This window comes from Halichoerus grypus, chromosome 3, assembly GCF_964656455.1.
Source record: "Halichoerus grypus chromosome 3, mHalGry1.hap1.1, whole genome shotgun sequence".
Classification (NCBI taxonomy): Eukaryota; Metazoa; Chordata; class Mammalia; order Carnivora; family Phocidae; genus Halichoerus; species Halichoerus grypus.
The window spans coordinates 190,020,861-190,035,265 of record NC_135714.1 but is presented as its reverse complement, the minus strand read 5'-3'; the positions used below and the strand labels follow the sequence as shown (position 1 = coordinate 190,035,265).

Below are 14,405 nucleotides of genomic sequence, written 5' to 3'. Positions count from 1 at the left end.
GACTTGTGTCCACATTTGATTGCAAGTGGTTCAAATAGCGTAAGCAGATAAACAAGTCAGCTCTTTCAGGAGATCTGGTCGATTGGAGGCAGCCATTGTCCTTTTCATCGGGGCAGAGAAAGATTAAGAAGGGGAAACAAAAATCACTCATTCCAATCAACTCTTTGGCAGGAGCACGGATTTGTCTTCCGCATCCGCTCACGATCACATTCTTTCATCTTCTCAGTCACTCACGGCTGTTTTTTAATTGCTACTCTTACCCCACTGAGAAGTTGTCTAGGACTTTAAATGTCCTGCTTTAGACTTCTCTCAGATGCTCTTCACCATCTACATTCATCCTGGGGACTCACCTGTAGCTGCCCTGGGACCTCATCTATGCAGCATAGTTTTGTTAAAGTTGTGGTTCTCACACTTCGTTGCATAGAATTACCTGGAGAGCTGTAACCACTGTGACACCTTCGTCTGTGGCTTCCAAACTTGAGAATCCAAACATCAGAATCACCTGGACATCTTAAGGCACAGCAGTGTTGCCTGCCTCCCCACCCACCCCAGAGTCACAGCTCCTTAGAGGAGCTCTTAGTTCTTACACATGCAGTAATTTTCCCCAATGACACTTACACAGCGTCTGGTAAGTGGCATGAGTTCCTATAGTTCATGAGCTCCTATGTCTAGGACCCACATTCTTCAAAGTTCTTTCCAACTATATTGGCACTCTAGCCCCATATTTTTTCATTGGGGCCTCAAAGGCCAAGAAAGGGCTAGGAGAGTGAAGGCGGCACCAATTTTGTTCCTTCTCAAGAGATCCCATTAGCTCTTTTAAAAAGCTATGTCTCCGTCCATCATAAGGGATACAGTCAATACTGTAATAACTTCGTATGGTGACCGATAAAATAAGTAAGAAGCTGTGTCATCATAAACTTACATACCTCAAAGTAAGCGCCAACTTCTGGGATTGCAAACAACACATCAACTTGTGAGGAGCGCCACCTGGCAGGCTCTGGCGCCAATTAGATAGATGGGGGAGGCTAGGAGACTCTCAGGCTAGCCACCTTTAGTGCCGGGCGGGACTGGATCCTTGTGCAATCAGCAAACCTGTTCTTGGTCACAGTTGTAAACACTTGGAGTTTAATATTTGTGGCTCATTCAATCCTGTGGAAATGGCAGCCTTGCTCTGTGGGTACTAGCATGGACTCTGAAGTCAGGCCACCTCTGTGGATCTAGGGCAAAGTTCATAAACAGTTTGTTTTCTCATCTGTAAATGGTGCTAGAATACCGACGTCATAGGGCTGCAGGAGGATTAAAGAAGTAAATATATGAGAATAGTGCCTTGTATTTGTCAGTCTCATGGGTTTTTTTCCCCCATAAAAATACTGGTTTATGATGAGAGATTAAGAGTCTTACAAACAAACGTTAAGATTTTCTTAAGAGAAAAGTAGACTTCCTGCTAAAAGGATGGGAATCCACATGTACAGGCATAAGCAGCAGTTTCCTACCTATAAAATACTAGTTTAATACGGGATGGTTGTTTGTATTTATGTAATCTACTGGGTATATAGTACATCACCAGGTATGTGAAGATGTTTCATAATTCCTGCAGAATTAAGTGACAGACATCTCATAAACGGTGTCCTATGATAGGAGTAGGACAAAAACAAGCGACTTTTGTACTCTTAAGTTTTTATTTTTAATTAATTTTATTTTTTAAGATTTTATTTATTTATTCATGAGAGACAGAGAGAGGCAGAGGGAGAAGCAGGCTCCCCACAGAGCAGGAAGCCTGAGGCGGGACTCGATCTCAGGACCCTGGACTCATAACCTGAGCAGAAGGCAGACCCTTAATGGAATGAGCCACCCAGCCATCCCTTAAATTTTTTTTTTAAAGAAAAATCTAGTCTTATCCTTTATGGATAGTAATCCTGTTCACGTGGTAGCTCAAATTATCTGTAATAATATCAAGCCCCATAATCCTTATTAAAAAGGAGAAAGAAGTTAGACTCTCTTAGTAGTCCATCTTCACTTTAGACTATGTCTTTTTATTCTTATTTGTCAATATGTGCTTGAATGGCTTCTAAAAAGTTTTCTGTTCCTATCCCAACTCCTACAATTTCTCTTTGGCTTCACTTATCTCTTTAAGAGACAAGGACATAAACCACCCAGGATGAAGCCCGGAACAAGTACCTTTCCAACAGTTCACTTTTCATAAAGCGAAGGGATGAACAAGAAAGGGTCTGCTCTTGAGAAAAACAAACAAAAACACCTCACCTTAAAATCTTGTCTGTTTGTGGTCAAAACTCTGGAAGCGAACTCCCGACCTGCGTGAGTCAGCAGGCCTGATGGCTGGGTTGCAGCTTTTCACCAAATCACGAAGCTTACAGCACCAGCAAGCCTTCCCCATGGAGGGGTAGTCCAGGTGTTGCTGGTAAGACCAACCTGCTACCTATAAAATATCAGAAAGGTGACCATTGCCAAGCTGAATTATTTTTTAAAAAATATTCCTGAGACAAAAAGAATGTCACAGTCTAGACTTCCTGTTATTGTAATATTTTGACCCACTGTTAGAGTGTATTTTATTCTTCAAATTTACCAAGAGTTTTCTCACTTCTAAATAGCAGCTCTCCCTTCTTTTGAAAGGTACTGAAGCCTTTAAATCAAATGCTGTTTCTCCCAAGAAGTTCTCCCTGATTGTTCCAGCAAAAATGAAATATTCCCTCCACTAAAATGCCAAAATTTTGGTAAATTTAAATACTACCATGTGTGTTTCAAGCACACATCTTTTAATGCTTTGCAAGTTTTCTTTTTTGCACATGTATCTCCTGTTCCCAAAGAAGAGAAATAATTTTTAGTCATATTTATATCACTTCCTGAGCCCTGAGCTCATTGTCTATATATAATAGAGGTTCAATACCTATTAGTTACATAAAAACTATGTTGAAATCATAAAGCCACTACATTTTATTATATCACAGCTGAAACCAATCCTCTGAGATATTTTTATCCCTCAACCTGAAGAAAATCACCTCATTAATTGGCTTACTGCAAGTCACACCTCACATTTCTTTGCTCCTACCCTATTCCCCAAAATTTCTTTACTGCCAAAATGTTGAAAACACATTAAGAAGTAAGAAAAAAAAAAAGAGAGAAACTATACTTTCATAAAAAAATTTATAAAATAAAGAAGTAAAAGTAATGCCTTCCAATTCTCCAATTCCACTGCCGCAGTATCTTTCCATATGTTTTCTTTCCTTTTAAGTTTTATTTTATTGTCTAAGAACTCTTAACATGAGATCTACCTTCTTTACAAAACTTTAAGTGTACCATATAATATTGTTAATTATAGGCACAGTGTTGTTCAAGAGATCTCTGGAACTTCTTTACTTTGCATAACTGAGACTTTATGTCCCTTGATTAACATCTCCCCATTTCTGCCTTTTCCTGGCCCCTGACAACCATCATTTTCATTTCTGATTCTGAGGCTATTTTTTCTATTTTTATTTTTTTAAGATTTTTAATTTTCTTTAAGTAATCTCCACACCCAATGTGGTGCTAGAACCCCGTGGTCAAGAGTCGCACGCTCCACTGACTGAGCCAGCCAGGCGCCCCTGAGTCTATTTTAAATTAAGATACTGCGCCTAAGTGAAACATCCAGTGTTTGTCCTTTCGTGACTGGCTTATTTCACGTAGTATGATGTCCTTACGGTTCGTCCAATGTTGTCACTTACGACAGGATTTTCTTCTTTCCAAAGGCTGAATAATATTCCCAGTGTCTATATGCCACAGTTTTCGTTATCCTTTCATATATAAACGGACATTTAGGTTGTTTCCACATCTTAGCTTTTGTGAATAAGGCTGCAGTGAGCACTGGAGTGCCAATACCCTTCAGTTGTAATTCTTTTGGATGAATACCCAGACGCAGGATGGCTGGATCCTATGGTAGTTCTATTATTAATTTTTGAGACCTCTCCATCTTATTTTCCACGGCAGCCTCACCATTTTGTGTTCCCACCAACAGTGTACAATGGTACCAACTTTTCCACATCCTCACAACGCCTGTCTTTTTTTTCTTTTTCTTTTTTCTCTTTTTTGTATAATGGCCATCCTGACAAGTGTGAGGTGATAACTCATTGTGGTTTTGATTTATGCTTCCCTGATGATTAGTGATATTGAACATATACCTATTGGTCTTTTGTGTATCTTTTTCAGGGAAATGTTTATTCACGTCTTTAGCCCTTATTTTTTATTGGGTAATTAGTTTTTTGTTGTTCTGTTTTGTTTTGCTGTTGATTTATAGGACTTCCTTATGTATTTTGGAACTTAACCTTTTCTGATACATGGTTTGTAAATATATTCTCCTATTCCAATGGTTGCCTTTTCACTCTGTTGTTTCCCATGTAGTGCAGAAGCTTTTTAGTTTGATGTAGTCCCACTTGTCTATTATTGCTCTTGTTGCCTGTGCTTTTTGTGTCATATCCATGAAATCCATACCTTTTTTTTTTTTTAGAGAGAGAGTGTGTGTTCAGGTGCAAGCAGTGGGGGAGGGGAAGAGGAACAGAGAGGATCTTAAGCAGGCTTCAAGCCCAGGGTGGACCCCAATGTGGGGCTTGATCTCACAACCCTGAGATCATGACCTGAGCTGAAATCAAGTTGGATGCTGAACTGACTGAGCCACCCAGGAACCCCAAGATCCATACTCTTTCTTTGCCTTCATGTACACAGATACATTTTCAATATCTATAGCATGACCTCATTTTTATAGGAAAAAAATGCATATATAACCTATTTTTTAAGTATTTATGCTTAAACTATCTGTGGGAGCAAAAATGTATTTTCCCATTAATATCATGTAATGGATATCATATCATGTCAGTGTATATATATATTGATCTGTTATTTCAAAAATGGCTATATAGTAATAAGAAAAGCTATATTTTTTAAAGAAGAACCATTATTTTTAAGTATATATTCATGTAAGTCCTCTTTGTAATTTATGATTAGGTATTTTATGCATGTGTTCCAAATTTTCTTTCCCAGATTGTAATTAAAAAATAAAGTTATTTTATTTACTTTGCTGTATAAAAGTGTTTAATTTCTATTTAAATTTATTAATCTTTAGTGGTGTCTAAGCTCTGAAGTGTGCTTTAAAAAGCCTTTTCTAAGCAGTCTATTTTAAATTTCTATGTTACCAATTATCTCCTCTTATGATGTGCTTCATTTTTTGGACACAATAATTGACCACATATTTAACAAATATGCTCCTTACTTGCTAAATAGATGTGGGGTACTCTAGAACAAAAACACATTCAAAAATAAAATAATATAAATAAATAAGGTAAAAAAGCAATCAAAGGGAAATAATAGGAGTATAAATTCATGACTAGAGTGGGGAAAATACACACATACACAAACACACACACACACATCTGGAATACACATTGGTATAAGTTGTTAGGTAGAGATCCAACTTTGTCTTTTTTTTTTTTTTCAGATGGCTACCCCACTTGTCCCAAACCAGTTGTTGGATACCCTATCTTTTCCACACTGATATGAAATGACAGACATATTTTTAAAACCAGGCTTTCAAGCAATATGTTTTTCAAATAAGTCCCCATCTAGTCCACTGCCTTCACTGATAAAGATACTCTCACTATATCTTTAAGATTCATCTTTTCTGTGTGCTCCAACCCTAATAGCATGTGGACGACAATTGTGACTTTGGAGGCCTTAGGGTATTCCTACTGTCACCTCTCTCAGCAGGAGACAGGTCAGAGAAGAAACTCTTTGAGCTGTTGATCTCAGAAATCATGTCTGGCCGTGCAGTGCCCTGAGGATTGGTGTAATGTATTTTGGGATGGCTGGCCCACCCTTTATCTAGGAGTTATGGATGAATTTCTTCATCTATGAATTAAGCTCAGTCAATGTGTTGTGAGAGATGATAAAGAAATCTGCATCCCCAATAATGAGTGTGGCCAGTGATTTGAGATAGCAGTCACAACATCACACATTTCCTTCTGAAACATTTGAGCAATATTCATTTTATTGAGATATCTGGAAAATTTCAACCATTCACAAGTCAACAGGTGGGATGCAACGTAGTATGTGGACAAAAGAGAATGACTGGGAGGTAGGAGGAGGCCCAGTTTCCTAGTCCTGACCTGACTCATGTAATAAGCAAGTAATCAGGGGACCAACTCAACGTATCTCAATTTTCTTCACCATCTATAGAAAGTATTTGGACTATATAATTTCTTGGTTTCCAGCTAGATAAAAGACTGTGGTTCTCTTAAGCATAGGTTCCTCTATTTTTTCATTTACAACTTATTTACAAAGTCGAGCCCTTGCTATGTGCAAAGAATTCTTCTAGTCACTGATGAATAAGATATGGTTATTGTATTAAGGAGTTTATGAAAGGAGTTTCCTTGGAAGAGGGGTGTGGGATGGAACAGATCAGTATGACCTGAACTTAGAACATGCCAGTTTCCCCATTCCAAATTGGAATACCAGATCTGTGATGCACCATATCCCTATTGTAAGGCTTATTCTAATGATCCCGGTCAGTGTTAAAGTCTCCTTCTAGGTTTGTGTGGGAATAACACACTGAATGTAGGTGGTAGTTCATAAATCCTTTTTCCAGTGGAGGCAGTTAGTGTTATTACCGCTTTTTTTTTTTTTTTTTTGCAAGACCCTTACTTAAGACTAATTCCTAAACAATATTGTGAAGCTGTACCTCAGTTACTAGGCTAGAAGTAATCCAAGCAGTAGAGGTTTCATGACCCCAAACTGGTGCTACTTCTGTTTCTATCTAAATTAGTATAACTCTACTGTGTTTTGTTGTTATTGTTTGTTTTTTGTAAATTCTCATCTCAGTAATTCACAAATGCTACACAAAGGACATAGGATTAAAACATTTGGATCAATAACTTCAGAAAGATGAGTTTTGACTAGGAGGAAGGAACATGGAAAAAAACCATTTCAGTCCAGAAGACCTCTTTTTACAATACAAAAGTTCAAGATAAGAAAACACCCAACACCCTGTTGGAGATAAGTGGGAAATAAGAATCAGTGGGAACCACGAAAGTCAGAAAGGAATCAACGAAATAGTGCGGGTAATGGAGACCCAAGGATGGTTGTCAGTGCTGGAGTGTAATAGGCTACGAACAGAAATAAGGTATGAGGAACTTAATGGGAGGGTGAAACGAGCGCGACTCCCAGGAAGAGCTTTTCAGTTTGTACTTTCTGGTAGACAGTCAGCGGTGGTAGACCATGACAAGTACTGCTTCATGAGCACATGGCAATGCAAACTCACAGGTTAAGGCACTCATAATCTCAGTGGTCATTGTACACAGTCTCTATACTATACATTTATTTTTTCATAGGTCTAAAAATGTCTGCACATTGGATTTCTGTTCAGTAAGAACTGACAGGGGGTTTAAGAAGGCCTAGTTTCAAAGAGTGAAAATAACTGAACAAAATTATATTTTTATAAAAGTACAATTTTTTTCCCATCCAGTCCATAGTGTTGTGGACTCTTGAGGCAACTTCCAACAAGAATGATGTTTTATATGCTTTCTACGGTAGCAGAGAGGTGAGTATCATGGTCTGTAGGGCAGAGCAATAAATATAACTCTGGTAATCCTTTGTACGTTTAAAGTCAGGGAATATTTCAAGGGACTCATTCTCATTTTGTTGGGATGAAGAAAATTAAATAAAAGCACAAAGTACCTGATTAAGGAGCAAAAAGATTTTAGGATTTGGTCAAGCACATAAAAGGGCCTAATGAGAGAAGGAATATATGTTACAATTTTCTGCCTTCAGTTGCTCAGCTAGATTCAATTAGTGGAGTTTTCTAAAAGATTTGGACCATATTTCCAATTCAGATATTATTAGAGATCATCATAACTTAAATCTCTGTACCGGCTTACATCAAATTACCTAACCTTCCAACCTAAAATCAATGTACTTAAATGTTTTCCTGGTGCTATGTATTTACACACACACACACACACACACACACACACACAATAGCCCACTCTTGAAAGGAGAACTGTGTTAGGAGCAAGTATCCTCAGTATCCAGCATGTGGCTTGCACAGTGAGAGATTCCTGAAAAGTTTGGGGTTGATGATGAACCCAGTGTACAAGGGTTCCACATTAAGTCATAATTGGCTTTGTGTTGGGAGAGTATGTGTCAATTGGTGAAATCAGGCACAGAGGAGAGTAAGAGTTTCTCATATCAACAGCATAGCAACTGATCACCCACGTGTTACTCAAAACAATAGAACGTCAGGGAGGATTTTTCTAATCCCAGAATAGAGGCGTGATCTTGCCTTGATGTCTTTCTTGGAGAAAACGTCTACAGCAGATCTGATGGAGAATCTGAGGGAAGAACTGACCTGTTTCATCTGCTTGGATTATTTCACCAGCCCCGTGACCACTGAGTGTGGGCACAGCTTTTGTCTAGTGTGTCTCCTGAGGAGCTGGGAGGAACACAACACTCCTTTATCTTGTCCTGAATGCTGGAGGACCTTGGAGAGCCCACACTTCCAGCCCAATGAGCGTTTGGGGAGGCTGGCTGGCATCGGCAAGCAGCTCCGATCCCAGGTGCTGCAGAGTGAGGGCGAACAAGACAGCTATGGGAGAATGCTGGCAGGCACTAAGGTGTTCTCTGAGGATAAGCAGGGTATAAACATTTTCTCAACTCAATGTCATGGAATAAACAGATCGTATCCCTCAAGTGAGGCTGAGGAGCGTCACAAAGTAAGATTGGCTGCTCAATATAAATCTCAGAATACAAATCCTGTTCCATCACTTATTCCCATAATATTCTCTATTGGTGACAATTATGGGTACTGGTCTCCAGACACCAGACCACAAACTTGGTGTGGATACTGCTTCACACTTTGTGTTAGATCCCACTCATCTTGTTTTTATTGGTCCTTGAGGCTTCTTCACAAACTGATGCTCTGCTCATTTGCCACAGAGAATTTGTTTCTATTGCAGGAGAAACTCCAGGAAATCCTAAATCTTTTGCATAAAAAGAGAAAGGAAACCCAGGTTATATTAACCCATGAGAAGGAGAGAGTAATACTGTGCAAGGTCAGTATCTGTCTTACTTCTTGTAGATGATTCTATGAGAGGGACTAAAGGGATACTTAGTGAAATACCGGGGGAAAAAGACAAAAATTTTCTAATCACAGTCCTACAATATGCAATGTCCTTATTTTGGACTGCTTCCTTCTGCTTGTCCACCTGGGAATCCCAAGACTCAGTTAAAACAATTCTCCCATCCCCAGGCCTGCTTATTTATTTATTTTTTTTCCTTCTTGGTCCACCCGTACAACTTGATGGCTACCTCTATTATGGCTCTGATTATAATTTTTTAAAGTTACAAATTATAGACAACATAGGATGAAAATCCATAGAAAAGGAATATCTCAAACGCTTTGGGGAAAAAAGAGAGTGCAAATAAAAAAAATAAAGACAAAGGGAAATTAAGGCCAAATAATAGTCTGGGTTAGTACACCTGAACAAATACTTGAGTTAGTCACAGATTTGAAGTCGAGGGGTCTAACAAAGAGCTAACTGTTTAGTTAGACATTCAAAAAATATGTGTGTGTATCTGATTCTCCCAATACACTGAGTTCTTAAATGGGAGTATTTGTGATGTGCATCTCTATTTCTGGATGTGATCCAATGTCTACTTTCATTGGATATTTATTAAATAAATGAACACATGCTTTTTTCATATTTTTGTCCTTTATTTATTTATTTTTTATCGTGGAATGGATCACCACCTGTCATAGTTTATTTTTGTTTTTTTTTGTTTTTTCCCACTAGAATGACACCTTCTGGGAGTAGAAATTTTGGTTTTGTTTACTACTGTATACATACATACCTTCTAAAATATCACACTATCCACCCAATTACTTAATACAATATATGTTGTGTGTCATGGCAGAACTCTAGGACTTTGTAAGGATTAAGAATCTACATAGGCATTTCTGCTGCTAACTTTATTATGTCATTCCTGTTTGTGTATGTGTGCACGCATGCACGTGTGTGTACGCGTGTGCGCGTGTGTTGGTGGCAGGAAGAGACAAAGGCCTGTAAACAGGTTGTTGTGTCAGAATATGGAAAAATGCACCAGTTTTTGAAGGAGGAGGAACAGCTACAGCTCCAGTTACTGGAAAAGGAGGAAAGAGAGAACATGAAGAAACTAAGGGACAATGAGATCGAGCTGACCCAACAAATAAGAAGCCTGAGCAAAATGATTGAACAGATAGAGTCCACGTGTCAGAGCTCCATTATAGAATCGTTTGAGGTGAGAATATTGGGAAAAATCAATGGAATAACAACAACAACAACATGTAGTAACCCATACTTTTTCAAGACACGCAAAGTAAGTTTTTCTTTATTTCCCTGAGAAACTAAGTTCCGGTCCCCAAATAGTTTTCCTTAAGAATTAATGTTCTATAGTATAAATAAAGTCTTGAAGAGACAGAGAAAAAAAAACCCAGTGGAATACCTAGCCAAACCAAGCCTGATGATGACTCTAATTTCTGCTCTGTCTGCAACTTCAGCTTCGTCAGTTATTTTCAGTCGAAGGAGCATGTCCTAGGTGTTGCTGCCACCTTACATTTCATCTTCACAAAGACCCGATGAAGTTAATTGCTGTTATATGCACTACAGGTTTGCTGTCTACGATGCGGGTTTATAGTGGCACTCGTTTAATAATTCAGACCGACGGCAGTTAGGAAATTTGCCTGTCAAACAGCTAATGGGTGATCGTATTCTGTACGGAGCCCATACTCTTCACCGTCTTTGCTCTGCCGCCTTCCTGGGCTACTGCTTTCTCTGGGGCCTTTGTCAACACGCGCTGTGGGAGCTGGATGCAACCACAGTTCTTCCTCCTCCTCGACGGGCTCCACAGAATGCTATTCTTTGGCTTAGTGATTTTCCAGCAACCCACTTCCCCTGCGCACAGGTTTAGCCTAGTCATTGTGAGAACCCTCTCCTATTCATAGGAGAGCCCCCCCACCCCCGCCTCGCCCCCAGAGGATGCTAGGGATGTTTTTCCAGCACATGCTCGCCCACGCAAGGCGTTCTAGAGCCACAGAAAGTGGATTCTGTGAGATTTCCAAGGATTAGATTCTGTCTCTGGATTCTGGCTTTGCTAGAGATTGAAGTGCACTGATACTAACCCTCTTTCCTTTATACCCTCAGGATGTGAAAGGCACACTGGAAAGGTAGGTGTGCATTCTGTGTCGGGCTGATACAGGGGTGTAAGTTACAGGGCTGCACTACTGTGGAGATCAGGTTGTGAGAGTGGGGATGAGGGTGTCCAGCTGTTGGGGCCAAACGAGCATGTTGGGGCAGGTCAGGCAGTCTGTGCAGGGGACACAGAGTGATGGTCTCTGCCCTCTTGCAGGACTGAGCCACTCTTGCTTCAGTGTCCCGAGGCCACCACCACGGAACTGACTCTCTGCCGCATCACTGGAATGAGGGAGATGCTAAAAAAATTCAGCAGTAAGTCAGCCTGATGTGTCAAACCTCCAGGGATCTGTGGAGTTAACTTTGGGGTATACTAAGGAATGCAAAACTGAGTTCTTAGGCAGTTTCCTGTGACAGAGACTATTCACTATCTGGGTGCCAAGGCTCTCAGCAAAGGCACCCTGAGTCAGCACGAAACATCAGGGAGGGCTGGGGCCACAGACCCTCTCTACTCTGGAGCAGACAGAAGCAGACTCGATTGATGGCTCATCTGCCTTTGTTTTCTGTCTAAGGAGTCCTGGCACTTCCTTTGTTTGTTTTTATGGTTCTGTTTTGTCCATTTCTTCCCCTTGCTTATACACACACACCTCCTCAGGGGTTTCTGCCTTTCTACCTCTGTTCTTGTCAGCATAAAGCTACTTAAACTTTTTAGTCCTAATGAGGCAAAATTCAAACTATCCTTTTATTTTTAAAAAAAAATTTTAAAGATTGTGGCACCTGGGTGGCTCAGTCGTTAAGAGTCTGCCTTCGGCTCATGATGCCAGGGTCCTGGGATCGAGCCCCACATCGGGCTCCCTGCTCAGCGGGAAGCCTGCTTCTCCCTCTCCCACTCCCCCTGTTTGTGTTCCCTCTCTCGCTGTATCTCTCTGTCAAATAAATGAATAAAATCTTAAAAACAAAATCTTTAAAAAAAAATTTTAAAGATTTGTTTATTTATTTGAGAGAGAGAGAGACAGAGAAGTGGAGGGGGGAGGGGTAGAGGGAGAGGGAGAGAATCTCAAGCTGGCTCCACGCCCAGTGCAAAGCCAGATGAGGGGTTTGATCTTCAAGATGCTGAGATCATGACCTGAGCCTAAACCAAGAGTCAGATGCTTAACTGACTCTGCCACCCAGGTGCCCCTCAAACTATCCTTTTAGAATGCTCTAGGTCTTTAGGCTGGCTGAGACCAAGACAGGTTAGCCTTAGTTTTCAACTTTTACCTTGTTGACAATTTGACCTTCACAGGAAGGTCTAATGAGCTTTGGATTCAGTAGATATTTGATAAGTGTCTACTATGTGCCCCGCACCATGTTTTTTCAGTTCTAGGCTTTCTTACAGTGATGAATAACACAGGCTTGCCTTTGCTTTTATAGAACTTTCAGTGGAATTGAAGAGACAGACATTCATCTCAAATAATGACTGATGATTAGGATTTGATCTATAAATAAAAGTATGAAATTGTGTGGTAGGGGCACTTAGTCTTATCTTGGGGGTCAGTGAGGGTTGGAGGCCTCCTCTGTGACCTCCGCTCAGAAGAACTCCAGCTGAGGAACCACAACCCACCTTGGCTCAAGTGAATACAAATGACAGAGTGCACCCTGTGTGGATAAATAGCTCTGAGTTTTAAACTTATGCTGTAAACAGAACAACTTACATTCCATTGTATCACAGATTCCTCTCCCCCCTCTCAGGCAGGCTAAATGTCACCATCCCCATGACTCACACCTGCGTCTTTTTAGAAATTTACTCCTGGTGTTGGTGAAATAGTGCAAGAAGGGCTCAGAGATTCTGTTCTGAGCAAAACAAAAATCCTCACCACACTCACCTAAATTATATTTTTAAAAATAGGATTGGAAACTAAGAATTTAATTTAAATTCCACATATATAAGAGGGTTTTCAGGAATGTAAGGGAGGTTTCATTCTTTTCTCCTCTTGCAGCAGACATAACTCTGGATCCAGCTACAGCCAATGCTTATCTTGTCTTGTCTGAGGATCTGAAGAGCGTGAGACACGGAGGAATCCGACAGCACTTACCTGACAACCCAGAGCGATTTGACCAGTCTGCAACTGTGCTCGGCGCTCAGATCTTCACCTGTGGGAGACATTACTGGGAGGTGGAGGTGGGCAACAAGACTGAGTGGGAGGTGGGCATTTGCAAGGACTCAGTGAGCAGAAAAGGCAATCTCCCAAAGCCACCGGGGGACCTCTTCTCACTCATAGGCTTAAAAATTGGAGATGATTATAGTCTTTGGGTCTCATCACCTTTGAAAGGTCAACATGTCAGAGAGCCTGTGCATAAGGTTGGTGTTTTCTTAGACTATGAGTCTGGACATATAGCATTCTACAACGTGACAGATGAGTCCCTCATCTACAGCTTCCCTCCAGCCTCTTTCCAAGAGGCTCTCAGGCCTATCTTCTCCCCTTGCCTCCCAAATGAAGGGACAAACACAGGCCCACTTACCATCTGCTCACTGAACAGTTTTGTCTGAGGAAGATGCCCCCGAGCCTTCACTAAGGATGAGGTCTAAGACCAACAGAAGATTATGATTAATGCATTGACACTATTAACATCGGGTGATCTGAAAGGAAAGCCACTCCCCCCCCACCAAAGAGTTTCCATTAACTTGAGCCACAATCAACAGCCAAATTGGACAACCAACTTTCAACACCATAGAAGGCTGATCATATCCTGTCTTTAATCAAATTCATTATTTAGACTGCCCCACATATGTACTGGTCACTAAAACTGTAGAGATAGAATGCACCCTTATTATCCCCGACCCCACTGTCATAGGCCAGTTTTATAAATATATGTCTTGTTTTTGAGTGTATTTATTTATTTGACTCTAAAGAAGAACTCTGCTATTTGAATGTGTCTTTGTTCTATGTGCAGAGCTTTGCATACTGGGGCAATCCTAACTCCTCTGGGGCTGGGGCTGGGGCTAGTTTGGGGGCGGGGAGATGCATGGGTCTCTTTTCAGGGTTGGTGAGGACTCATGACTCAGCCTCCACTGAAAAGTTGCTTTTCTTCCCATCCCATGGGGTCTGGAGTATCTGTACTCAGGAAGGCTTACGTGTTCAGAATGCTGCAAATATAGGTGTGGATATCATCATATCATTCATGTTACCATACCCACAAGAGGCTGGAACCTTCTGTGAA

General features: G+C 40.6%; 1 protein-coding gene across 1 annotated transcript; it reads left to right on the top strand.

Annotated features, from left to right (window-relative positions):
• Window positions 1-8,324: 8,324 nt before the first annotated feature.
• TRIML1 (tripartite motif family like 1) lies at window positions 8,325-14,149 on the top strand. The gene is made up of 6 exons (XM_036086320.2): window positions 8,325-8,750; window positions 8,994-9,089; window positions 10,084-10,314; window positions 11,217-11,239; window positions 11,422-11,519; window positions 13,184-14,149. The coding sequence occupies exons 1-6, from the start codon at window positions 8,325-8,327 to the stop codon at window positions 13,732-13,734; spliced, it is 1,425 nt and encodes a 474-aa protein (XP_035942213.1). The 3' UTR covers window positions 13,735-14,149.
• The last annotated feature ends 256 nt before the right edge of the window (window positions 14,150-14,405 follow it).

Excerpts from the sequence above, each read along its gene's own strand:
- TRIML1 (XM_036086320.2), top strand. The coding sequence starts at position 8,325 with ATGTCTTTCTTGGAGAAAACGTCTACAGCAGATCTGATGGAGAATCTG. Across the intron at positions 9,090-10,083 it reads AGAGAGTAATACTGTGCAAG|GAAGAGACAAAGGCCTGTAA; the intron begins GTCAGTATCTGT and ends TGTTGGTGGCAG. Across the intron at positions 11,240-11,421 it reads GTGAAAGGCACACTGGAAAG|GACTGAGCCACTCTTGCTTC; the intron begins GTAGGTGTGCAT and ends GCCCTCTTGCAG.